Raw genomic sequence first — 27,057 nt, 5'->3', positions numbered from 1 at the left:
TGAACAATGAAATAAAGACGAGTGTAAAGCTCGACATCACATCAAACTGAAATGAAATATTGCTTCTTCAGATGTTTACATAAATAAACAAAGCTGGTGCAAAGCTACTTTGTGGATCTTAACTTTAAACAAAACAAATATGTTCAGTATAACAGAATAAACATGTTTCTACTTTCAAACAGACTGCATTTTGTTCTGTCCATCAAATCACAATTGATGCCATGTTTGTCTTGAACGTCGGGAGATCCGTCCCCAGTTAAAGCAATCCCAACAAATTATAAAGCATTTTCAATTGTTCTTCAAACATGTGCTCCTCACAGAACATTCAGAACTAAAGTCCTAACAAGAAAAGGTGGTAATCCACAAAGAAGATTTTTAATCTGAACAAATGCAAGGCTTCTGATTGGTAGTTCCTCTTGCTGCTCTCAGGTGAATGTTTACTTATCTGCCGTAAAAATTGTTGTTGATTTAAGCCAATCATTTCTCTGCAGTGTGACTACGTTGGTGTCTTTTTCGATTACCTAATGTAGTGAAAGCTGCCCCGCATTGACCACAGCTGTATGGCTTCTCTCCTGTGTGAATACGTTGGTGTTTCTTTAGATTAGATAATTGAGTGAAAGCTGCCCCACACTGACTACAGCTGAACGGCTTCTCTCCTGTGTGAATACGTTGGTGCGTCTTTAGATTAGATAATTGAGTGAAAGCTGCCCCACACTGACCACAGATGAAAGGTTTCTCACCTGTGTGAATACGTTGGTGTTTCTTTAGATTAGATAATCTAGTGAAAGCTGCCCCACACTGACCACAGATGAAAGGCTTCTCTCCTGTGTGAATACGTTGGTGTTTCTTTAGATTAGATAATCTAGTAAAAGCTGCCCCACACTGACCACAGCTGTATGGCTTCTCTCCTGTGTGACTACGTTGGTGTGTCTTTAGACTAAATAATTGAGTGAAAGCTGCCCCACACTGACCACAGCTGTATGGCTTCCCTTCTGAGTGAATACGTTGGTGTTTCTTTAGATTAGATAATCTAGTGAAAGCTGCCCCACACTGACCACAGATGAAAGGTTTCTCTCCTGAGTGAATACGTTGGTGTTCCTTTAGACTAGCTAATCTAGTGAAAGCTGCCCCACACTGACCACAGATGAAAGGTTTTACTCCTTTGTGAATACGTTGGTGCGTCTTTAGACTAGATAATGCAGTGAAAGCTGCCCCACACTGACCACAGCTGTATGGCTTCTCTCCTGAGTGAATACGTTGGTGTGTCTTTAGATGAGATAATCGAGTAAAAGCTGCCCCACACTGACCACAGATGAAAGGTTTCTCTCCTGTATGAATACGTTGGTGTGTCTTTAGACTACCTAATGCAATGAAAGCTGCCCCACACTGACCACAGCTGTATGGCTTCTCTCCAGTATGAAGCCTCTGATGATACCTCAAATTTGATCGTTTGATAACTTTCCCACAGTCTTTACAGCAGTGCCATCTGGATCCCTCTTGGGCTCTATGTTTCTGCAAAGACAGAGAGGAAGAAGACTTAGATCCTTTTGAAGTTCACACAAAAGATTTCTCTAAGCTAACCTACGCTAACCAACATATTCTAACTGGACCTGGACAGACCGAGCCACACAGGTCTCAATATCTCAGATCAAACGTAAACGCTGAGGGTCCGTTTATAAGCGCCCTCAGCTATCAGCACTGTGCTCTGATGTGTCCTGCACACGTTCAGCTTTTTATGCAGTAAACTCTGCAGCTCAGAGAGAGGAGATGAAACCAGGAAACACTTTGCTGTTTTTAACCAGGAAAAACACAAACTGAGCAAATGGAACATTTATTAAGTGACTCTAATATTGATATACTTGGAATATCTGAAAGTTGGTTGACACATTCATCATCATCTACAGCAGCTACCAGCATTCCAGGATATAATGTATTTAGAAAGGCTAGAGAAGCAGGGCGAGGTGGGGGAGTATTGATCTATGTCAGAGAGAAGTTTCAACGTGAACAAATAAGGTGGCCTAAAGACGTTAACGCTGAGTGTATTAGTCTAAATGCATCACTCTGCTCTGCAATGTCTTTTACTGTGATTTGTGTGGATCCACCTCAGCAAAGGATGTGTTTTATGATCATCTTCAGACAATCTTAAATCACTGCAACTCGAAAAAAGAAATCATCCTACTTGCTGATTTTAATATCAACTGGGACATCAAGTCAGGAAAAACAATTAAACAGCTGATGGATGAGTACAATTTGACACAAATTATAAAAGGACTGACAAGAATAACTAATACGTCAAATTTGTTAGAATACATCTCTAGGATGCTCCTGAACACATCATCAGTGATGTAACCTGGGATCCTCGGGTGTTTCGGGTCTTTCAACGTCAGACACCCTCACCCAGGCTACCCAGTCAAGGTTGATCAGACCCGGCTTGTGTTCAGGTGGCATTCGCTACTCCCCATGGATCTCCTCTCCTGATCCAGAGCCATCTGGAGGCTTTCTCTGCTTCCTCCGTGATGTTTTTTGATGGCTCTTTTCCTCTCCATCCCAGTGATGCCCAGCGCACTCTAGGCTTTGTAGAGTGATTGGCCCGCAAACCCTCTGCAGCCTACCTCGATGGGCATACACTTCGCCTTCCAGCCCTGCTTATGGCAGTCGATGACCAGCGGTTCGTACTTGGTCCTCTTTCTTTCATGGGCCTCGTCCAGTCGATCCTCCCATGGCACTGTCAGCTCCATCAGGAGGATGTTCTTCGTCTCCTCTGAGACCAGGAGGATGTCTGGCCTCAGGGTGGTTGTGACTATGTGCTGGGCGAACTTCAGCTGTTTTTCCAGGTCAACAGACAGCTGCCAGTCTTTCGCAGTCGCCAGTAGTTCTGGTGGGTTCCTGGCTCTTGCGGTTTTTCCCAGGCGCTCGCCAGCCTTCACAAAGGCGATCGTCTGGGTGGTGGAGCGGGACCGTCTACTGCTGCTGATTCCCATGCTGATGGCTTCCGCGATGGGTTTCAGGACCTGGTTGTGGCGCCAGGTGTATCTCCCCTGCCCAAGAGCTACTGGACAGCAGCTCATGATGTGCTCTAACGTGCCCCTGCCTGGGCACTGCGGGCAGTTGGGAGACTCCGTCTTGCCCCAGATGGAGAGGTTTGATGGACTGGGCAGGATGTCGTACACTGCCTGGACAAGGAATTTTATACGCTGAGGCTCCGCCCGCCACAGCTCTGTCCATGTGACTTTTTGGTCAATGGCCTGCTACCACCTTGTCCAGGCACCTTGCTGCCTCAGGCCGACAGCTCTGCTAGTCCTCCGCTCCTCCACCTCTGCCCTCACCTCCTCCTGCACCAGTCTGCGTCTCTCCTTCCCCTTGGCCTTCTCATAGTTTGGTGTTGTAAAGGTCCCCAGGCCAGCTCTACCACGGGTTACAGTTCCAACCAGGCCTCTGTGTCGTATCCGAGACTCTGACTGTGATACAGCTTCCTCGGCTCTCCACTTCCTCCCGGTTTTCACTTTGACCCCTGCCTGGGCCACCTTGGGGTCGCTGGAGTCCCTGTACATCATTACCTCTCTGGCCCTTGTCACCTTAAATTCCTCTTCAAGTGATCTCAGGGGCAGTTGGAGCTTGGTGTTGCGTCCATAGACAGCAATGCTGCTAAGGCTCCTAGGCAGACCCAGCCACCTCCTGAGGAAGCTGCTGACTTTCCTCTCTAAGCCCTCCACGATTGAGATGGGAACCTCGTAGACGAGCAGAGGCCAAAGTACCCTAGGCAGGATGCCATGTTGGTAGATCCAAGCCTTGAACTTACCGGGAAGCCCAGACCGGTCCACTGCTCTCAACCAGCTCTCCAGCTCCTGACAGGCTTCCTGAATGGATACTGAATCCTTCAGGCTGCTGTTAAACACCTTGCCAAGGCTCTTTACTGGCTTCGCTGAGACAGCTGGGATTGATGCCCCGCCGATGCTGAAGCGGAACCTGTCCACGACTTTGCCCCTCTTCAACACCAATATAAAACCAAATAAAACAATTGATCTAATATTTACTAATAATCCTGAAAGAATCTCTAAGACGTTTAATCTATTATCTGGCCTGTCAGATCACAATTTTATCTTGTGCTCATGGAAAATTAAGAGGAAGTATTTAATGGCATCCACCAGAGGTCACTACTTCATACCCAAAAGCCAGAAACAATTCCTGAATGAGGAAATCCAAAATCTAGAAGGTCTAATATTCTGGAAAATAACGACATTGAGCCTAGCTCAGATAACTATTTTAAAAAAGTCAATGATATTATAAGCACTTCACAAAAAAAAAAAAAAAGGGTAAATCCAAGCAACATAGAAATAATCTGTCCTGGTTGAACAATGAAATTATAAAATGAATGAAAAATAGAAATAAAGTCTTAAGGATGACCCGTAAGGTGAAAGCAAATTCTATATTGAGGCCATAAATGGGCCAAATGGTGATTAAAAGCTAATATGGAACAAACTAAATGAGTCATCTCACCATCTTAGTGATCTACAGCTCCAGGTAAATGATGAGCTAACTGACAATCTGGGGATTACTGTGAGTTATCAATAGATTTTTCATTGGCTCAGTCGAGGAACTTGCGAAGCCCTTTAAATGCTCACATATTTCATCTCTAAAAAGGGCAGAGATTCATTTGGTCTTACTCGTGACCTTTTAAAGACCAATAAACAGGCTCTTGCTGACCCAGTTGCACATCTTGTAAATCCATCCATAAAACAAGGAACGGTACCATCGACATGGAAGATTGCTCGGGTCACCCCCGTCTTTAAGGCCGACAAAATCTATTGACCCATAAGTATTTTACCTAGAATTTCCAAAGTAGCGGAGAAATGGGTTACCACAGAACTGACTGAACACTGAAATAATGGCCATGCCACTCTTCATCCAATGCAGTTTGGATTTAGGAAATTCCATTCAGCAGAGACAGCTACCTGTTATTTCCTAGAAAACCTGAAGAGCTTGTTGGATCAGGGTGGCTTTGTAGCTGCTGTATTTCTTGAATTAAAGCGTGCTTTTGACACAATTAATCATGCTGTGCTTATTGCTAAATCAACTTATTTCAACTTTTCAAATAGTGCCCTCTGCTGGATGAAATCATACCTGTCGCACAAGAAACAGGCGGTTCAAATTGGTGATTCGTCATCTTCATACCTCACTTCTTCTGCTGGAGTACCACAGGGCTCAATATTGGGTCCTGTTTTATTCAGCCTAAATGTCCATAACTTACCAAATATCTGTAGAAATATAAAGATGCAACCATATGCTGACGACAATGTATTATACTGTCATGCCAATTCAATTCAAGAAGCTGCTGCCATTCTCTCAGGAGCCACGGTGCCCATGTCCCATTGGCTCCAAAACTGTTGTTTACATTTGAATAAAAAAATAAACAGTCTGTCTGTTTTACTCCCGACAGCCAACAGAGGGACACCAACCATCAGTCATGGTGGATGCAGAGACACTTGATGTGGTTCAACACTTTAAGTACCTCGGGGTAATCTTTGATTCTAATCTTAATTTAAGGGCGTATTCACACCTACCTCGTTGGTTACCAACCTACCAAGATTTTCGTTGGTTCGGACCTTTTGGGATGGTCTGAATACAAACCACCGAACTCTGGTCCGGACCAAACAAGCGGACCGAGACCGAGCTGAAAGGCCGGACTCGGTCCGGATCAAACGAACCCTGGTGCGGATCTTTTGGAGGTGTGAAAGCAGACCGGACCTAATCCCAGACTTTTTGCTTTTTTGCACCTCGGGAGCATCCGTCGTTTGTCTGCTGCGAGGTAACAGAACAGAGCGTCTTTCTTCTAATTACTTGACCGGGGGGGGTATTCCTAGAAGCTGGCTTAGCGGAAAGCCTGGCTTATTTTGCTAATTCTGGCTAAATTTAGTGAGAGTTCCGTTCCATAAAAGTGGCTTATTTGAACGCCCGCTGAGTAACCATGGGAATTTATGCTGCTGAACTAGCCTGGTCCCGGGCAGGCTAAAGTTGAAGCTTAGCTTAGCTGCAACTCAAAAAATGTCCGACCGGCTGAAACAGACTCCGGAAAGAAATGTTCACCTAGAATTCTGCGCTCCCGCAACTCATGTCTTGCCTAAAAAACGAAGCAAAAACTGTGGTTATCATATCACCACTTTCACTGTCTCAAAAAATCAATCAGTCGGTGCCAGTGCAACTAAAGAAACGCAACTATACACACGTATTGAACATGAAATTAAATGAGAGAGAACATGGTATTCATTAAAACTAATCAATACCTAACAAACATCCGATCTACACCCGCGTAGGACCAGAAAGGTAATAATGTTAATAATACAAATTATTGCCAGCTCCTTTCAAAACAGTCAAGGACACTGTACAAACAAGATATTAGATAAAACGCAGGAATTAAAACATCTTACCATATTAAAAATACACAGAACGGAACAATCACTGTAGGTAAGCAAAGTTAAACGGATGGATTTTGAGTTAAGACTTGAACAGAGGGTGAGTGTCATTATTGCGAATGTCGGGGGGTCCGGGGGGGGGCGTACTGTACCCATGTACGCATCCAAGGCAAGGCAATTTGAAGAGCACTATTCGTACACAAGGCAATTCTAAGTGCTTTACAGCTACATAAAATCACAAGAAGGCAATAAAATCATTCCAAAAAACAAAAAAAATCATTAATTAATTCATTTAAAAGTGAAGAGTGCAGATAAAATACTTTCAGGTGTCATATGCACATCTAAATAGAACTGTTTTCAGTCTGGATTTAAACATTGTCACATTGTCCAGGCGGGAGCAGGTCGTTTAGGCCATTGGCGTTTAGGCCCCCCTGCAGTCGTTTAGGCCAGGCTACCTGAGCAGGTGAAATCTTTATTATTGTACATTCGTTATTATAAGATATAAGTCAGCTCTACTGGTCTGTCTGGGTAGCCTACATATCTATGGTAAATATTGGCCATGTTTATTTTGCAGCTATTCATAGGATAAAAACATCAAACATTAAAACACACACAAGCGCACGAAAGACGCTTAAGAGAACTGCGAGTTGCTTGGAAATTGGAAGAGGAGATGCAAAACTGCCAACAAACGTTGTGTGAAAATAAACCACATGCACACATTCGTTGGACAATAATGCTGTAGCCTCATCATTTAGAAGCCCGTTTGGCGGTCTGTGAGAATTAAAATAGTGATTTAGGCTATAAGATAAGCATCCGCATTGCCATCAAAAGGGTGACTGATCTGAAACCACCACATTCGCTGGACAATAGGCCTAATTATTAATAATAATTTATTATTTAGAAGCCCGTTTGCGACATGGGACGTGGTTGATACACGTGAACACAAATTCACTAAATATGTGTTTATTTTACAGTTATTCGTAGGCCTATATATTCTGCTTAAATTGCATTTTATTTTAAATATTACTGTCATACAATTATGTTTGGACGAATAGTAAATTGTTGTTTAGGTTGAGTACAAGGGCAATTGCCCTAAGATGGGACGTGGCCTTTGGTTTTTTTTATGCCCCTACCTGCTCTGCATCCAACAGGCTAATTCGATAAAGTGAATATAAAAGGAATATGAAAGGAAAACAGCACCATATCAATCAAAATCAACATTTTATTTATCCCAAGTAAGGAAAGAAAAGGCACAAAGTGTACAAACTGTACAGGCAATAAAATAGCGTGTGAACAGTCATCAGCAAAGGTAAAAAGTGGTTGTAGGCTATTCCAGCAAGAGTGCAAAAGTACAAATTGTTTACATCGCCTTTAAGTTAAGAAATGTTTCCAGTGCAAAATACAGACCAAACAGGTCTATCAAAGTGGCTAAGTCAAAGTAAAAAATGACCTTATTTACATCATATCTACATGACACAGTTAATAAAGATATTTTTTTTCCCTTTTTTTTTTTTTTTTTTTTTTTACTGTGTGCATGTGATTTATTTACACAAACATTTGTTGGCAGTTTTGCATCTCCTCTTCCAATTTCCAAGCAACTCGCAGAAAGTCCTCTTTATTGTCTAAGCGATCTGTGTGGGTCAGTTGCTTGGCAGTGGCGGTGCGGGCTCTGGGGCGAAGCCGTTACAGGAACGTAGAAGTCCGTCAGCACTCAGTTCCCACTTTTCAAACCTCGTCCACGCATCGAACAGCCTCTCTTGCAAAAGTCTGTTGCCCAAGCGCTGGGTGCGGGAGAGTTTCTTTTCCTTGACCAGCTTGATGTTCAGGTGCACAAGCAATGCCTCCTTCTGCAGGAGAGGCACCAGGACGTAAAACGGAAGGTTGCTCTTGCCGGAAGCCCTCCTGTTCAAGGCAGCGTGCCATCCCTGCACGTCATTGTTGGTGCGCACCGTCTTCTTAAAGACACTCCAGGTGGTGGGTGGGTGGATGGTGGAGTTCAACCACGTGTTGTCCATGTACCTGGTGAAGCTCTGCAGACCGGGTGTGCTGGCCCTGGGCATGAGTCTCTCCCAGACAGCAGGAATGTGTTCCACAGGCAGGAACAGCAGGGACATGACATCCCGCAGGAACTCGTGGGCCCCGGCTCTCTGCATGTAAGTGGTTTGCAGGCCAAGTGGTTTGCAGGGCCTTTTCGAAGTCCTGCATTGCACGTGTCACCTTTGGAGGCGTTGGCAAAATGTCCACAATTTTCCGTAACACCGCCTTGTAGTCCTTCTTCTGACGCCTAGACATCAGCACAAAGACCAGAGGGACACTCTTGATGCAGTCGTCCTTCCTGACGAAGGCGCTGATGGCGAACAGCTGCGTGAAGGGCGACCGACACAGCTTGAAAGTACCGTCTAGGTACCACGTCTTCGCTTTGGCCAGGTGGGTCAGTTGTGTGTCCGTTGTAAAGATGAGGTGTCGGAGTCCGTTGTCATCACTCACTCTGACGTCACCCCGGAGGAATGATGGCGGCACGTGGTCCATGTTGACAACAAAGTTCAGATCCTTGGGTTCACATGGTCTCGTCCTCTGCCGACGGCGATTCGCTGCCCTTGCCAAGTGCAGCGGCTTGGAGAGTGCAGGACAATGCACACCCTCCTGGACTTCATCGAGCAACACCTCTTGAACGATGACCGCTGCCGACTTGAACAAGTCTCTCGTCGCCTCCGCCTTCACGCGTGCTGCGACTTTGGCCGCTGTGGCAGCGCCGGGATTGGGTCCATGGTTGTGCGGGTATTGGCCTGCTTCAAACACACCATCACGCTGCAACACTTTGGCTCTGCATGCTGTGCCGTTTGGACGGGCAGTACATCTCCAGGCTGTTGTCTTCTCGTTACTGCAGAGTCGCACACTACGCAGGAAACCATTGTCGAATGAATGAAGTAATTCTTTGACTAAGGGTGCTTTTAAAGTCATTGTCGTGGGGGCGGGGGCGGAGGGTGGGGGGATGGCTTAGAAGGTGTGAAACCATTTGCATCCTAACACACCTGACACAAATATGGAATTGCCTTCACCTACATTTTGCAGCTATGAAGGAAATAATAGACTTTATTTTTTTAAGCTATAAGTTGCTTATCTGACATGGCATTAATGCATTTCCCCCCTCATATTCTCGTCGCTACTGTATCTTCACCGTTGGCTGTTGCCTACAGAATCTCCTGATCGCTATAATGAATAGGCCTACTTACTGTAGGGATTATTTTCTTGGTGTAGGCATATATCATGCAATAGGCCTACCAAATGCAATACAAAATTGACCGTCTTTCAAGGCTATAGTTGGGCCTAAATGTAAAGCAACGTAGAGGTGGAGTAGCCGTGTGTTTGTGTGTTTGTGTGTGTGTGCCTGTACAGCCTAGGGCTCCCTACACTTTGTGCCTTTTCTTTCCTTACTTGGGATAAATAGTGTTGATTTTGATTGATATGCTGCTGTTTTCCTTTCATATTCCTTTTATATTCACTTTATCGAATTAGCCTGTTGGATGCAGAGCAGGGGCATAAAAAAAACCAAAGGCCACGTCCCATCTTAGGGCACGCTGCTTCACGGTGGTTTGTTTGAGGAAGTCGGGGGTGGGGATTCCCAAAGACGTAGCGGGGAGTGTGCTTCGGCTGTGTTTTCCGCACTGGAAACTAGTTCCCAAACCGACATGAACAAACCAAGCCTTGCGTGTTGTTTACACAGTCATTTGCACTCGATGTGAAAGTACACCACTCACAGAGTAATTAGAAGTTAAATCAAGTAAATTAATTCATGTTGGGCGAAATATTTCGATTGGCGACGCTGGCGACGCTAGCATGTATGTATTACGCGCAACCAAGCAGTGGTCAGTGCTGTGAGATTCGGACAATGCCTGGGTCGTCAGGAAAACGCTCCCACACACTTATTTATGTCTCGGGAAAGAGGGGATACACTTAATTTGGCCTGGATGTGGCATATCCCTTTAAATGGGAGATGGCGCTAGTTCAAGCGACGCTTTCCGGCTATAGCCTGGCTTTCTTTAGCTACTTTCTAGGAATACCCCCCGGCTGTGGTAAAGCTAACGAAAGACCGAAAATAATATTTCTAGACCGAAAATGAGTAGGGGACAAACGTGACCCGTGCTCTTGTGGATGTTTGGGCAGATGCCCACATATCATATACGTTGAAAAAACATATAGTTTTGATTATATTAAAAGCAATAACGGCACGGAAAGCGTCCATGACTACATTCACTTTTGAACTTAGCACTTTGTGTTGCGCGTGTCGATTCTGACCAGTAGCCGAACGACTTCAGGGCGCGTGGCTTTGTTGACATATTTTGGTCCGTTTATTGAAATGTACAGTCTGAAAGCGAACCGCACCAAAATGAAAAAAAAAGGTTCGGACCAAATCAAGTGAACTATCGGACTTTCCTGGTGTGAATACGCCCTTAAGCAACACGTTAAAAAAGTCACAAACACAATTAAATTTAACTTGTCAAATTTCAAACATATGAGACCCTTCCTGACTATGGAGTCAGCAAAGACTTCTACGCATGCAGTGATACTTCCTTGTATCTCCTACTGTTATACAACATGGTCACATACACATCACATACATCAGAGTGCAAAATCTTGGACTTTGATAGCTATCAGCTATTTTTGGATGTCTGACTTATCTTTAAGTTTTCCAAAGGATTAGCCCCTCCACTATTACAGGATTTCATAAAGACAGAATTCTCCAGAGCACTAGAGGAGACTGATGTGCAATGATGCAGGACTAAGTTTGGCCAAATGGTGGAGTCCATCAGAGGAACAGTGCTGGAACACACTGCCAACTCGTGTTAGAAACTGGGACAATTCCACCACCTTTAAAAAGACCCTTTAACAGTGGTTGAAAACAGCCAGAGCTGCTCTCATGGGTCATCTTCCGTCTTTTCCCTTTTGTGTACGGACTCTTAACTTTGATGTTACATTACATTACACTTAGCTGACGCTTTTTATCCAAAGCGACTTACAGCTATTTAGATACAGGGTATTGGTTACAGCCCCTGGAGCAATGTGGGGTTAGGTGCCTTGCTCAAGGGCACTTCAGCCATGGATAGAGGTGTAGGGAGAGGTAATGGCAGGATTTGAACTTGCAACCCTCTGATCTTAAGTCCACCTCCCTAACCACTAGGCCACGGCTGCCCCTGTGAATCTTTGTGATGTGAATCTTTCAAAATATTCTCTGTTTGTTTGTTCTTTAGTTTTTTGTCATGGTGTATTGTCTGTATGTTTTTATGATACCTGCCTGAGGACAACAGATGAAATTTAGCAACAGTGCTAACTCCGGCATATTTACATAGATGCTTTGCTGATATGTTGATTAATGTTCAGTGTCCTAACCAAATAAATAATAAATAAAATAAAAACGTCCTCCACGGTTGGTTCTGGTTTTGGAGTCTAGAGGGGATGGCGGCTTAGCAGGAGAGCTCTCGACCAGAGTGAACTAAAACTGCCCCAAAGTGAATTAATTACTCAGCGACGTGCGCGAAAACAAGGGAGAAGGGGCACAGATGACGTCCAACAAGAGAATGAAAAAGTCAAATATCAAGCAAGTTGACGACGACGAGTTGCAGCTAACAGAAGAAGCTATTGCTAGCTCCACTGGGGCTGGCCGGGGTGTCTCACCCGCTCCTAGCCGTGACGACGCTGGTTCACAGAACGAGGATGAACCGGTAAACCTGATGTTGATACTGAAAGAACTACGAGGCGTCGGTAAAGATGTTAAAGAATTTCGAAACGACACGAAAAAACAATTACAAGATATCAGAGAAGAGCAGGACAAAACAAACGCGAGGCTCAACGAAGTTGAAACCAGGATCGCTGGGCATGAAGATAAGCTCCAAGGCACCGACAAGATATTAGCCGAGATGATAGCAACACAGGAAAAGCTTCAACTTAAACTGACATCGCTGGAGGCCTATTCGAGGAGGGAGACGCTCAAACTATACAGGATACCGGAGGGAGCGGAGTCGGGATAACTATCTATGATCCATTGTGTGGAGAAGTTACTTCGTGAGAATTTAAGCATCCCCCCGTCAACAGCACTACAGATCCAGAGGGTGCATAGAGCGTTATCATCCCCCCCACCTACCGGCTCCCAGCCCAGATCGATCCTGGTAAAGTTTCTGTGCTTCACCATTAAAGAAGAAGTCCTAAGGCTGGCGTGGCAGCAGAAAGGTTTTATGTGGAACAACAACAAGATAAACCACGACTATCCACCAGAGATCATGGCCATGAGGAAGGAGTATGCGGAGGCGCGGAGGATCCTGAAAGACAAGAACCTACGGTTCCGAACACTCTACCCAGCCCGCCTCAAACTGTTTTACGAAGAAGGAGTGAATATCTACAACACGGTGGAGGAGGCGACGGCGGATCTGGCGCACCGGGGGCTCCCGGTGAAAGTGATTAAACCACCGGCAACTTCCAGAGAAACTACAGAGATGGGCGTCGTGGCGGGGCGCTGGGGAGCGGCACCCGTGGCGGAACCGAGGAGCTGCATGATACAAGGAGAGGGTGCAAGTATTCAGACAGGAAGAGAACTAATAATATGTCATGTTTATGATATGCACGACGTGGTAAAATATAACTAGTGTCGAGCTAAAATGGGCGGGGATTCTCTTTGCCGAGAACGTCATCACAGTGGAAGGCCCCCTAACTCAGGGAGTAAATAGGGGTATTCCTTCAAAGACTAAGGGAAGCAGTGGAAGTGATTCACTGCTGGAAGCCTGGTTAGGAGCACCCATGCTTCAGTAATACACCAGACTTTTTTGTTTATTCTTTGTTTGCTCCATATGTTGTTTCTTTAGGGGGGTTACCTGCTGCTGCTTGAAGAATGCTGAGCGGTCAGTTAATCAGAATCAGAATCAGAATCGCTTTTTATTGCCAGGTATGTGGACACACACAAGAAATTTGACTCCGGTTACACCTCACTCTCTTCAGTGCAACAATTACAAAAAAAAAATAGACAAAAAAATAGACATAGAACAAGATTAAATCAGAAGTGCAAATTGGTGCATGGTGCAAGGATGAAACACTGAAGTCCGGTTTTAGCTGTTTAACACAGAGACAGCCTGAGGGAAGAAACTGTTCCTGTGTCTTGTTGTTTTGGCGTACAGAGTTCTGTAGCGCCTTGCAGAAGGGAGGAGTTTAAACAGTTTGTGTCCAGGGTGTGATGGGTCTGCAGAGATGTAACCTGCCCGTTTCCTGACTCTGGACAGGTACAGATCCTGGATGGAGGGCAGGCTGACACCAATAATCTTCTCTGCAGACCTTATTGTCCGTTGCAGTCTGTTTTTTTCCAGCTCCTTAGGTAGGTTGAGCTTCCTGAGCTGCCGCAGGAAGTACAACCTCTGCTGTGCCTTTTTGATGGTAGTGACTGTGTTGGTCTCCCACTTCAGGTCCTGAGAGATTGTGGGGCCCAAAAACCTGAAGGATTCCACAGCAGACACTGCGTTGTTGGTGATGGTGATGGGTGGCAGAGTGGGGGGGCTTCTCCTAAAGTCCACTGTCATCTCCACTGTTTTTAGCGTGTTCAGCTCCAGATTGTTCTGACCACACCAGCAGACCAGCCGTTCAACCTCCCGTCTGTATGCAGACTCATCACCGTCCCGGATGAGGCCGATGACTGTTGTGTCATCTGCAGACTTCAGGAGTTTAACAGACGGGTCTCTTGAGGTGCAGTCGTTGGTGTAAAGGGAGAAGAGCAGTGGGGAGAGTACACACCCCTGGGGGGCACCTGTGCTGATGGTCCGGGTGCTGGATGTGATGCTCCTCAGCCTCACCTGCTGCTTCCTGTCAGTCAGGAAGTTTGTAATCCACTGACAGGTGGAGGAGGGCACAGTGAGCTGGGTGAGTTTGTTGCGGAGGATGGCTGGGACGATGGTGTTGAACGCCGACAAACAGGATCCTGGCGTACGTCCCTGCAGAGTCGAGGTGTTGCAGGATGTAGCGAAGTCCCATGTTAACGGCATCATCCGCTGACCTGTTCGCTCGGTAGGCGAACTGCAGGGGGTCCAGCAGGGGGTCTGTAATGTCCTTCAGGTACCCCAACACCAGTCTCTCGAAGGACTTCTTGACTACAGATGTGAGGGCAACAGGCCTGTAGTCGTTCAGTCCTGTGATGGTGGGTTTCTTGGGGACCGGGATTATTGTGGAGAGTTTGAAGCATGAGGGGACTTCGCACAGCTCCAGGGATCTGTTGAAGATCCGGGTGAAGATGGGGACCAGTTGGTCAGCGCAGACCTTCAGGCAGGAAGGTGACACACCGTCTGGGCCGGGTGCCTTATACAACTACATGCAAGCTGAACCAGTGAAAATGATCTCTTTTAATGTAAATGGGGTCTTGAATAAGATTAAGACGAATAAGATTTTATCTAAATTAAAGAAAGAAAGAGCTCAGATTGTGTTACTCCAGGAGACACACATGAACCAAACATATCATTTGAGATTGAAGCGAAAGGGTTAGATATGTATTTTCTTCATCTGTCAAATCTAAGCATAAGAGAGGTGTGGCTGTACTTATCTCTGGTGCACTTAACTATGAACATATCTCAGAAATCAGTGATGAGGAGGGCAGATTTGTCAGGTTAACGGGAAGGATAGAGGGATCCGAAATTACAATTCTAAATGTGTATGCCCCACCTGAGAGTGATTGGATATTCTATAGGAATATTTTTGATTTAATGGCGGACTCTCAGGGCACGGTTGCCTGTGGGGGGAACTTTAATTTTAGACTTGATCCCAAACTAGACTCATCTAATCCGATTAATCAAATGAATCCGCTCATAAGGAAAGTTAAGTCCTATGTGATAGAAATGGGAATAATAGACGTGTGGCGAGAGCTATATCCATCTAGCAGAGATTACACACACTACTCTGGTTCATTTAAAGTCTATGCTAGGCTAGACTACTTCTTTATGTTTAATGTGGACAGATTTAATATTAAAGACTGTGACATACTAACGAGAGACTTATCCGACCAATCCTATCTCTATGTTTTTGCAGGTGGCGAGGAAAAAACGAAATACTCTGTGGAAATTTAATTCATATACAGACATCCCAAGTTCCAAAAACTCGTTTCAGGGAGATGCTTATCGAACCCCCCCCCCGCGCCCAGCCCTATATTATATTGGGGATTTTTTTAAAGGCTTAGACTGGATATAGATAGTTAGATACTGTAGCTGGCTAGTTAGATATAGGCCTACACAATTTAGTAACTAAATGTGTTTGATACTTTAAATAAGTCTTTGATACGTTTTGCTTTATTTTATAACAGCATTTAACCTACAGAAATAAAATGCAGATGATGGTGCGTTCAACTTAGCCTACCTCCACATGTTTTACAGTCATTAAATCCGCTGTGGGCAATACTGAAGTCACTATTGCATATAGTGCACCTCGCCACGCTGACCCACACTCCCCAAGTCTGGCAGAAGGTGATTAATATTTGCGGGATACATAAAATGTTGAGAATGTTCAGATGGTTTGCTTATGACTCAGATTTTATTCCCAACAGACTCGACCCCAGCTTTAAATCATGGACAATGTATGGTCTTACAACACTCATTTCACTTACTCAAAGAAACATTGTGTACAGATTTGATGCCCTGCGGGACAAGCATGGCTTAGCATGGAACGAATTCCATAGATACCAGCAACTACGCTCTTATATTGACCATGAATGTAAACTAACTGGTTTTTCAGATGCTGAATCAGAATTCTACCACATTCTGAAAAATGCCAGGACCACGATCCCTTCTAAATCCATTCCAAGACTGTACACAGCTCTTTCCAATGCCAATAGTAATAACACTCTTTACACTAAAGATAAATAGGAAAGGGAATCAGGGATTGTGATTTCTGAGGAGGCTTGGGGCAACATCTGGTCCTTCCAGTGGACAACATCCAGCTCCATGGATTGGAGAGAGCATTGCTGGAAGAATATTATTAGATATTTCAAGACACCGTATCAGGAGAGATATAAAGGTGTACCTATGCCATGTTGGAGGCTGTGTGGATCGACTGCTGCTTACCACTAACACATATTCTGGGATTGTCCCAAGGTAAAAGTATTCTGGAGGGATGTCCAGGCTTCTTTAAGCACAGTCTTTAACATTCAAATACCCCTGAGTTTTGATGTCCTATACCTGGGTCACGTAGGGGTGGGCGATATGTATCGTTTGCGAAATTATCGTGAATGTTGTTTTGACGATGAGTAATTTTGCAATATCGAGATATAGGCAAAAAAAAAAAAAAAAAATAATTTTTTTTTTTTTTTTTTTTTTCAATCGCCAAAAATCAATAAAGTGCGGCGCCAGTGGTCCTCTGCCCTTACCACGGCGCCACGCCCTGCTTTGAACGCTCTAATTTTTTCAAAATAAACGCTTCGGACCCCGCGGGACACTCAGCTAAGAGCATGGAGGGGGCGCCGAGAGGCAGGGGCTGGAACAGACGGTATCTCGCCTCGCGGCGGACCGTCAGCTCGATCCCGAGATCCAACAACGAGCTTTTTAACTGCAGCTACTTTAAGATACGCTATTGGAGCTGGAATTACCGCGGCTGCTGGCAACAGACTTGCCCTTCAATTGATCCTCGTTAAAGGATTTAAAGTGTCCTGTATTGTTATTTTTCGTCACTACCTCCCCGAGTGGGTAATTTGCGCGCCTGCTGCCTTCCTTGGATGTGGTAGCCGTTTCTCAGGCTCCCTCTCCGGAGGGAGAAGAAGCCTGAGAAACGGCTCGAGGTTATCAGTCACCAAAGCGGCCGCGGCACCCCGAGAGGCACCCGCATGGGTTTTGGGTCTAATAAATCCACGCATCCCCGAAGGTCAGCGCTCGTTTTGCATGTATTAGCTCTAGAATTGCCACAGTTATCCAAGTAACGGTAGAGCCATTCGCAGTTTCACTGTACCGGCCGTGTGTGCTTAGACTTGCATGCTTATGTTCATTTTATTGTGATCTTAACGCAAGTTTTAATTTTTTTTTTTAAATATCGTCAAAATATCTTTATCGTGAAAATCCTAAAAAATATCGAGATATTTGTTTTTGCCCATATCGCCCACCCCTAGGGTCACGTTCCTTTTTTGAAAAGTAGGAGAGAGATAAAGCTGCTACAAATACTCTTGGTGGCAAGTAAGAAAACAATTACAAGAAGATGGTTAAGCCTGATTCAGCCTTCCTTAGATGACTGGTTTGGAATTACTCTGGAGATATATTTAGGATGGAAAAACTGACCTACCAAATAAGACTCCAAAAGGACAAATTTTATCAAATCTGGAACAACTGGATTTCATTCATAGCACCCACGAGAGCAGACTTCTTTTGATCTCACTGGTAATATTGCTTTGTAATTTACTCATTTTATCTGTGACTGATTATCGATGTTTATCTCTAAAGCCCTATTCGGACGGGACTAGTTTAATGGGGGGACCTGGGGTAAAGTAATAATAACCGGGAAATCTAGTCCCGTCCGAACGGGCCATGTCAGTAAAGATAGCGGAGTATGTCGGTAAACTTTGCCGAGAATTCTACCTCCTGTGAAACGGTCCGGAGTATCTACCATAGGTAATACTAATCCCGTGCGAATGCGACCTTCGGTAATAAGTACGGAATATGTCGTCACATCCTTTTAAAGAGAGAAACAATTAGGTGTGTCTGTTTGCAAACATGGAGGTTCTGGATGAAGCGCTGCTTGCAAGCACGCACGTCCAATTTCAGACTTTGGCTTGTTTCGACCTGGTCGGCGCCATGTCTGTTTACAGATGGTTGTTTACGGAAGTGAAATGAAGACGTGCATAGCATCCAGGATGTGACGGTTGTGCGTAACCAACAACTCCTCCCATGTTAGATGAATATTACTGGGATTTCTTGTCCCGTCCGAATTGGTAATTTCTTCTCCCTGGCGGCGTCTGGTTAACCAACATTACCATACGTCCCCCCATTGAACTAGTCCCATCCGAATAGGGCTTTAGAGAGCAGCGGCGGGGAACCCCTCCCTCATGTTTTCTTTTTTGCACATAGGGCCTAAAAAAAAAAAAAAAAAAAAAAAGTTTGGTTCCTGTTAGTTGTCAGTTGATGTCATGGGTAGGTAGAGAATTTATTTTATTTATTTATTTTTTTTTTTTTCCAGTGGCAGCGAGTGATAGGTAGATTTTTTTTTTTTTTTATTACAGCAGCAATGGATACTCCCAGCATGTTACACACACACATTTTTATATGAACAAAATATGTAGTCAATACAACCTGGACCATTGAGATTGAAGACATCTCAAGCAATATTTCATAAATAAATGTAATAGTTTAGTTAAAGCTGCAGTCGGCAGGTTTTCAAAATTGCGAGTCTAAAGTCGGACAATTCGAACTGATACAACTTTCGGGTCCCTCCCCCAACCTCTAACAAGCTCCGAATCGCCCCCCAAACCCCTCCCCCTCTGTGGACGAGGTTGTGCACGTGAGTTCACACCAGTGTGAGCGCACACAAGCTAGGGCATACTCACGCTCAGCAGCGTGAGCACAAGCTGTGATTGACAGGTAGGATTCCTCCACCCTAACTTGATTGGTTAAAAACAGCCGGGAGCGCTCGGTTTTTGCAAGCATAATTACAGGCTTCAGAGGGAGCTACAGATTTCGTTATTTTTCCTAAACAGCCTATTTAGGCTGCGGCTACACGAAAACGTTTTTCACTGTAAACGATACTTTTTCTTATCGTTTCGCTGTCGCGGCCACACGGAGCCGGCGTTCCCACTACCCCAAAACGATAGTTTTTGAGAACGGGTTCCAGAGTGGGAAAGTTTGAAAACGGCCTCGTTTCGTTTCCATTGTTACAGCTAAAACGTTTTTGCGTCAGTCAAACGTTGACGCTGTGAGCCAATTTTAACACTTCTCTATTGTCTCACAGCGTGGCGTGACACAGTGGCGAGTGTACTGCATCGTTTCATCGTTTTCATCCGTTTTCGTCTGGACCTGAGTCTTTACAGCAGCGCGTTGTCGTGTGGTCGCAAGAATTTTCGTACTCGTTTTAAAAAAAAACCTCGTTTCGTTTTCGTGTAGCCGTAGCCTTAATATTCTACTTCCAGAATCCCATGACAGTTCAAGCTAATATGACTAAAAAAAAGTTGCCGACCGCAGCTTTAAAGTGTCATTGTGGTATTCTGCGACTCATAGCCCTGTTGTCCAACATTACTGCCTGCTATTGGTAGGAAAAACAATGAGAACATTTGGTACAACTCAGAGCAAATAGAGGTCTGGCAGCTAAAGCTAACCTATTCATGGGACATTTAAACTGAAACAAAAGCCAACTGGCCCATTTAGGTAAGCTTTAGCTACCGGGTCACTATTCGCTCTATACTGTACCACATTTTCTCATTGTTTTTTCTACAGACAGCACATGGTGACCTCGAACAACAGGGCTGTGGGTTGAATAACAATTAGGGATGGAACGGTACAAAAAACTCACGGTTCGGTACGTACCTCGGTACGGACCCTACGGTTCGGTACATTTTCGGTACAATGCCGAAGGAGGCGTGTTGCGAGGTTCGAGCACATGTAATAGATATCTGAATCCTGCCTCTTCTACAGTGGAATATGGGCGCATAGCAGATGCGATGTAAATTCCAATTGCTTCGGTAATTTGTTTTGCTCTGCATGTATTCGTATCCAGGGGTTGTTGTAATACATTTGGGAGACGTAATTGGTCGGGTCTTTTCATGGTTTCTATAGAACACACCTGACGGAGGTGTGTGGTGGTCGGTAGCTACGCCCCATGTCATGCTATCACGGCTGAAATGTTTCATCATACCACACAGATAGAACCGGCGCGTGTTTAATAAGTTAAACTTACACGTTGTCTCCTTTGTCTGTGGCGCGCTGCTCTTCTTTCTTCCTTCATGAAACGAAGAAGTATCACCTGCGCTTAATCCTGACTGTGTGCTTTTCCAGCTTCGATATTAGATGCCTGATGTGATTGTCCATGATTAATATCACCGTCATGCATACCATGAACACGGTGCCCTCCCCGCTCTCCATATTAGCTTCTTTGTGGTGTTTTTTTGTCTCTCGGGTTTTGTTTTGTTCCGTTTTGTTGTTGAATTTGGCGCTAAACGGCTAACGGCTAACACGTCACTGACGCGGACGGCTGCGCGCGGCGCATCAGTCCCGACTCATGTGCGAATGCAGACTGAAACAGCTCCGCTGGGGAAGGACAGTTATCAGACCGAAATTCGAGTAGGACAGTTCTGATAACTGCGTTCTTTTAACTACTCTGTCCGAAAGCGAATATCTCTACGGACCAATCAGACCTTGCATGTAGCAGTGTTTAAATGGGTCCTGAAGGAAACTCTCGCAAAATAACAGTTCCGCGTTCAGAAAACTTCCGTACCGTGTGTATTCTGCGTGGAAATGCGCGTACCGAACCATGACCCCCGTACCGTGACGGTTCAGTACAAATACATATACCGTGTCGGCCCTAATAACAATGGAGTTCCACTTTAAGTCAAATGAAGGAAAATACAACTGCCGGGCCTCTTTAAACCACATGAACACTGCTAATTTCTGAGCTACATTTTTCAGCTCGTCTTTTTTGGTCTGCACAACTTTCGGCGGGGGCAAGTGAGTACGTTGTTTTGCTGGAAACAGCATCTAGAAGGCGGACGGGTTCGTGGTACTCGTGGAGGACACAGCCATTTGCTCTGGTTCACACTTCAGTGCTAAATATCTGAATTGAAATAAAGCTACGATACTACTGACAGGCGAGTTGGACACCACATCGCTGGCGATGTCAGTCCATCTGTCAGCTCGGTCCACTTTGCGGGCTGCTGACACAAATGAACAAGTGCACTGCTTGACTTCTTCAAGGACATTTTCGAAAGATTTCCTACCCAATCTTACAATTTTGTTTGTCACGCAATTGCATGGACAAACAATGGAGACCATGCATATATCCATCTTTCTCCCGCAACCATATAACACGCTCTACCGATCCAGTCTGCATGCAGATCTCACGTCAAGTCGTTGTTTTCACGAGAGCATGCACTCATCCTTGTACAGGATGAAGAGGTGCTGTACAAAACGTAATCATAGTTTGCACAAAAAAAAATGTATATGTGTTCTTTTTTTTCTTTCTTCCCCAAGCTCATAAAATAATTTGGGTCGCACATAAATTGACAGGGTCGGTCGGAAACCGGAACCAAAAAAAAAATTTTTTTAAGCCCAGTTCTGTAACTGTTCTTCCTTCCGCTAAGTTATATCAGAATTCTCTATAAGTGAACTTGTGAGCCTCCCCTGGCTCTACTTATCTTGGACAATTTATCAACACGGGCTTTAAACGGTTAACTGTGTTTCCACTGATGTCACTCTTGTGCAGGTCTCTATGTTATCAAGGGAGAATGGGTTCTGCAAGGGACAATCAAAGTCTGACCCACGATTTGAGACTGTACGCTCCATGGACTCATATGCCCTGATGAATGATGTAACTCATGTTCTGGATTTAAAACAAGAAAAACTGGGAAAAAAAAAAAACTCCTCCACACTGACCTGTGGCCCGGTGGACCCAGAGGATGAGCCGGCTCTGTTCCTGGTGGAGGGGTTCTGCTCCTGGTTCAGCTCCTGGTTCAGCTCCTGGTTCTGCTCCTGGTTCTGCTCCTGGTTCTGCTCCTGCTTCAGCTCCTGCTTCAGCTCCTGGTTCTGCTCCTGGTTCTGCTCCTGGTTCTGCTCCTGGTTCTGCTCCTGCTTCAGCTCCTGCTTCAGCTCCTGGTTCAGCTCCTGGTTCAGCTCCTGGTTCAGCTCCTGGTTCTGCTCCTGGTTCTGCTCCTGCTTCAGCTCCTGGTTCTGCTCCTGGTTCAGCTCCTGGTTCTGCTCCATTCTGGTCCGACTGATGGACTCTGTCTGCAACAGTCAGCACATACAATAAGATCCAGCTGTGGCATGCAGCGTGTTAAACCACACCCACTTTTCTTCTTCTCTTGATAACCTTTCTGCACAGTTTTTAACCATCCAGTCACATTCCATTAAACTCATTACTGTGCTTTTTATTTAAATCCCTGTGAACTTTAAAATGCTTCTTTAAAGACCCACTAAGGTCACAGTTCAAAATATTTGTAGCTTTTTGATCAAATTCAGAAAAAAATGTAATAATAACTCTGTAGACTGACACCCACTGTGTGCAATATCCCATAAATCTCATCTGAGTCAGTGGAACACCATCAACTTAAATCATTTGACTACATTAAGACAATGATCCTGTTTGTGAGAAAACAAGTGCTCAGTTTAGGGAGGCCATAGCTATGTTACCAACAATGAGTGCAGAGTCGGTTGAAGGACTGCTGAATCATTTTAACTTGAAAATTTTTAATGTAATGGAAGCTGTTGCACCGATAAGAATCAAGAGCACCTTGATCAAACAGAAAACCCCATGGAGAAACACCACTACGGTCAAAAACCTGAAAAGAGAATGCAGGAAAGCTGAACGTAAATGGAGGAAAACAAAGCTTCAGATTCACTATGAGCTGTAAAAAGTATGCCTGTGTAGTTATAACAATGAGCTGTGCAAGGCCAGACAGCTGCATTTATCTGAAATGATTAATAAGAATGTCAACAATTCTCGAACTCTGTTTGCTATGGTTGAAAAACTCACAAATCCTCCTAAACAGTCAAACCCAGACCTCCTCTCCACTGAGAAATGCAACGAATTTGCCAACTTTTTTAGCCAAAAAAATCAAAACAATTAGACAAAACATTCACGCAACACAGATAAACAAGAAAACTAATCTGTGTCTAAAACCTAGAAATAACTCTGACGTTATGTCACAATTTAATATTGTTAATTTAAAAATCCTAGAGGAAACAGTTCGGCAGCTGAAATCAACCACTTGCACTCTGGAGATAATACCATCCGACTTTTTGAAAACTGTTTTTACCTTAGTAGAAAGTGATCTCCTATGAATAGTTAACAGCTCACTGGCATCAGGCATTTTTCCCAAGTCACTAAAGACAGCTGCCATTAAGCCACTCCTAAAGAAGAGAACTCTAGACGCTTCTATGATGAACAACTACAGACCTGTCTCTAACCTCTCTTTTATATCCAAGATTATTGAGAAAGTTGTATTTAACCAGCTCAATGACTTTCTGAATGAAAGTGGAAGTCTTGATAACTTTCAATCAGGCTTCAGACGTCATCACAGCACTGAAACAGCTCTGGTCAAAGTGTTAAACGACATTAGGTTGAATACTGATTCTGGTAATGTTTCAGTCCTGGTTCTGTTGGACCTCAGTGCTGCGTTTGATACTGTAGATCACAGAATCCTGTTGCACAGGCTGGAAAACTGGGTTGGACTTTCTGGAGCGGTCCTTAACTGGTTCAGGTCCTACTTAGAAGGCCGGAGTTATTTTGTTACTATTGGCAGCTATGAATCTGAGCGAGTGGCCATGACTTGTGGAGTCCCCCAGGGGTCAATTCTTGGACCTCTTCTGTTTAACTTGTATATGCTCCCTTTGGGTCAGATATTGCAGAATTTTAACAACAATTATCACAGTTATCCAGACGATACACAACTTTATGTGTCTCTGTCACCGGACGACTGCAGCCCAGCAGACGTACTGTGTCAGTGTCTGGAGGAAGTAAACACCTGGATGAGAGAGAATTTTCTACAATTAAATGAAGACAAAACTGAGATCATTCTGTTTGGTAGCAAAGAGAAGAGGGTCAGCGTTGGTAAATATCTTGAGACTCGGGACCTTACAATCACTGACCAAGTTGGTAACCTCGTTGTGTTGATAGACTCAGATCTGATTTTCAGCAGCCACATCAAAGCTGTCACCAAGGCAGCTTTTTACCATCTCAGAAACATCAACAGAGTTAAAGGTTTCCTCTTCCAAAAAGACCAGGAGAAACTCGTCCATGCATTCATCTCCAGTAGACTCGATTACTGTAATGCTCCTTTAACTGGACTTCCCAAAAAGAGCATTAAACATCTGCAGCTCATCCAGAACGCTGCTGCTAGAGTTTTAACCCGGACTAAGAGATCTGAACACATCACACCAGTTTTAAAATCTTTACTCTGGCTTCCAGTCAGTCACAGAATAGATTTTAAAAGCCTGCAGATGGTTTTCAAATCCCAGAACGGTTTAGGCCCAAAATACATCTGTGATATGTTCAGAGAATATAAACCCAGCAGAGCTCTTAGATCCAAGGACTCAGGTCAGCTGGTCCAGTCCAGAGTCCAGACTAAACATGGAGAAGCAGCATTTAGCTGTTATGCTGCAAATAAGTGGAACAAACTGCCAGTGGAGACTAAACTTTCACCAAATGTAGACATTTTTAAATCCAGGTTAAAGACATTTCTGTTCTCATGTGTCTATGCATGATATCTTTGAACTTATCTAGACTGTTGCCTGTTTTTAAATTCATTTAAATGGTTTTATTTGTTTCTCTTTATATTCTTTTATGTATTTTTAATGCTTCTTGCACTCCCTGCTGCAATGCTTTTATTTTATGTAAAGCACTTTGAACTGTTTGTACATGAAATGTGCTATACAAATAAATTTGATTTGATTTGATTTTTGATTTGAGGAAAGGGTCCCAATATCATCCCAAAGACTGAGGTTCAGATTCTCTCCGTTTCTAAACCTGTTCTCATTTCCAGAACTTTTTTATCATGTGCTCAGTCCTTGTTGATTCGTGGATAAAAGAAAATATTGGATATGTAAAGGAAAGTGAATAATGAAGCTTTCATGAGACACTTCTGAAGAGGACAGTCAGACTGTCTTTTAATGGGCTTCTGAGTGTAAATCTGAGAAATCACACACTGATACTGAGGAGAACTATATTTCTACTGCTCCTGTGATACTTTCCTGGATCACCCACAAGTCTTTATAATAATGCTATGACTCCTCTTCACACAACTTAAACTCTTCATGTAATTAAAGTATTTATATTGACCATAATTAAGTCATTTTAAGATCTAATCATGAAATATGGCATATTGTGTACATTAAACACGTCAAATCACATGTTTTGGCTGCACACTTCTATCAAAAAGCGAAATGATACTCAGATAAGTCTGGAAAGAACCATTCTAAATTTTACATTGATCATCAAACTTTTTAAATGACAAAAGATTTCAGCAAAACTACAGACTGCAGCTTTAGTGGGAAATGTGACAGGATGGTCAAAAACTGCCCCAAAAGGTTAGAAAAGAGGAAGAAAAGGGCCAAGAAGTATGTTTCACCCACAGCTAAAAGGATAAAGCTCCATTTTATTTGGCCATCTGGCCGGCTTATTGAAATCTATAGCTGAGGTTGTGTTTCTGGGATCTTTAACGCTTTAACGGTCAGCGTTAGCATTAGTAGGCCGGGCGAACTGTGATTAGCAGCCAGGTTATCTGACCTTTTTATTCTCTGCTGCATGTTCTGACTGCCCGTGTCCAGGAGCAGGAATCAAACCAATGACACAGAGCACTTTGAAGACATTTCTACTAACGTCTGACCGCTAAATTCATTCTTTTCTGGACTCACCTGCATGCAGCTTTCTGTTGCTATGCTACCAGATGTTCCGAGATGAGCCGAGGCTTCGCAGTGTGTATCGGGTAATGTAGGCCGTAAGGTGAACCCCGTTTTCGTTTAGGCTCGCTGTGCTTTCCGAACTACATGCCCGTTAGCTGATAAAAATGACCAAGTTATTTTGCACTTGTAAAAAAAAGTTACGCGTCACAGAGTCCTGTACTTTTTTTAAACCGAGACGTTTTCTGAAGAAATATTTTCCTCGGCTGAATGACGATTTTGACGTCACAAAACACCACATGACCACGCTGGACCAATCACGTTGCCGATTTACGACAACAAACTGGAAAAATGACAACCTGCCTGGTGCTGTCAAATCTAACCTACAGAAAGGAATCTCGCAAAATATCATTTTAAAGTAAACATAAAATAATAAGTATCAACGATAATGCTCATCAATGTATTTCTGAATTGAGCCAAATAAATTCTAAATAGTGCTTTATTTACAGCCCGAAGAACAATTATGCAAATTACCTTTCATGTTGTCATTTTGATCAATTAATGGAATTACAAAAATTATTGATAACCATCTACGTGTTTGTAACGTGGGCTAAATTAATTCCAAACAGTGCTTTATTTTTAGTACAAACAACTATTGTGCAAGTGGATGATAAGGTTACCTTTTCATGTTGTCAGTTTTTATTAATGAAAGAAAATAATTCTAATTATCAATGATAAGGACCATTCAGGTATTAATTTATTGATTTATTCACTAATAACTATACAACACATAAAAAAGTCAAAACAAGTAGGGCATACACATCAACTGGCATTTACATCAACCGGCATAAACTTATATACATATATACATAACCATAATACAAGGAATGATACAAATGGAAAAGAGGTTAAAAAAAAAACACGCGCACACACACACACACACACACACACACACACACTATTCCTCACTGTCAGTGCTGGATTTCTTGTCATCCATGTCACTTGAAGATTTCCATCTTCCAGATGCAAACCATGTCCAGTGGGAGATGGAGCGCCAATCTTTTGATTTACACATGACCTCATTATTTTAGCCTGATCATTTGCCCTTT

General features: G+C 43.9%; 1 protein-coding gene across 1 annotated transcript; it reads right to left on the bottom strand.

Annotated features, from left to right (window-relative positions):
- LOC142398664 (uncharacterized) lies at positions 1 to 25,792 on the bottom strand. Its single transcript, XM_075482759.1, has 3 exons — positions 25,778 to 25,792; positions 21,986 to 22,159; positions 1 to 1,512 (listed from the first exon to the last, which is right to left on the bottom strand). The coding sequence occupies exons 1-3, from the start codon at positions 25,790 to 25,792 to the stop codon at positions 478 to 480; spliced, it is 1,224 nt and encodes a 407-aa protein (XP_075338874.1). The 3' UTR covers positions 1 to 477.
- Positions 25,793 to 27,057: the final 1,265 nt, after the last annotated feature.

The sequence above is a fragment of the Odontesthes bonariensis genome, chromosome 2 (assembly GCF_027942865.1).
Source record: "Odontesthes bonariensis isolate fOdoBon6 chromosome 2, fOdoBon6.hap1, whole genome shotgun sequence".
NCBI classification, from domain to species: domain Eukaryota; kingdom Metazoa; phylum Chordata; class Actinopteri; order Atheriniformes; family Atherinopsidae; genus Odontesthes; species Odontesthes bonariensis.
This window is presented reverse-complemented; position numbering and strand designations above follow the sequence as displayed.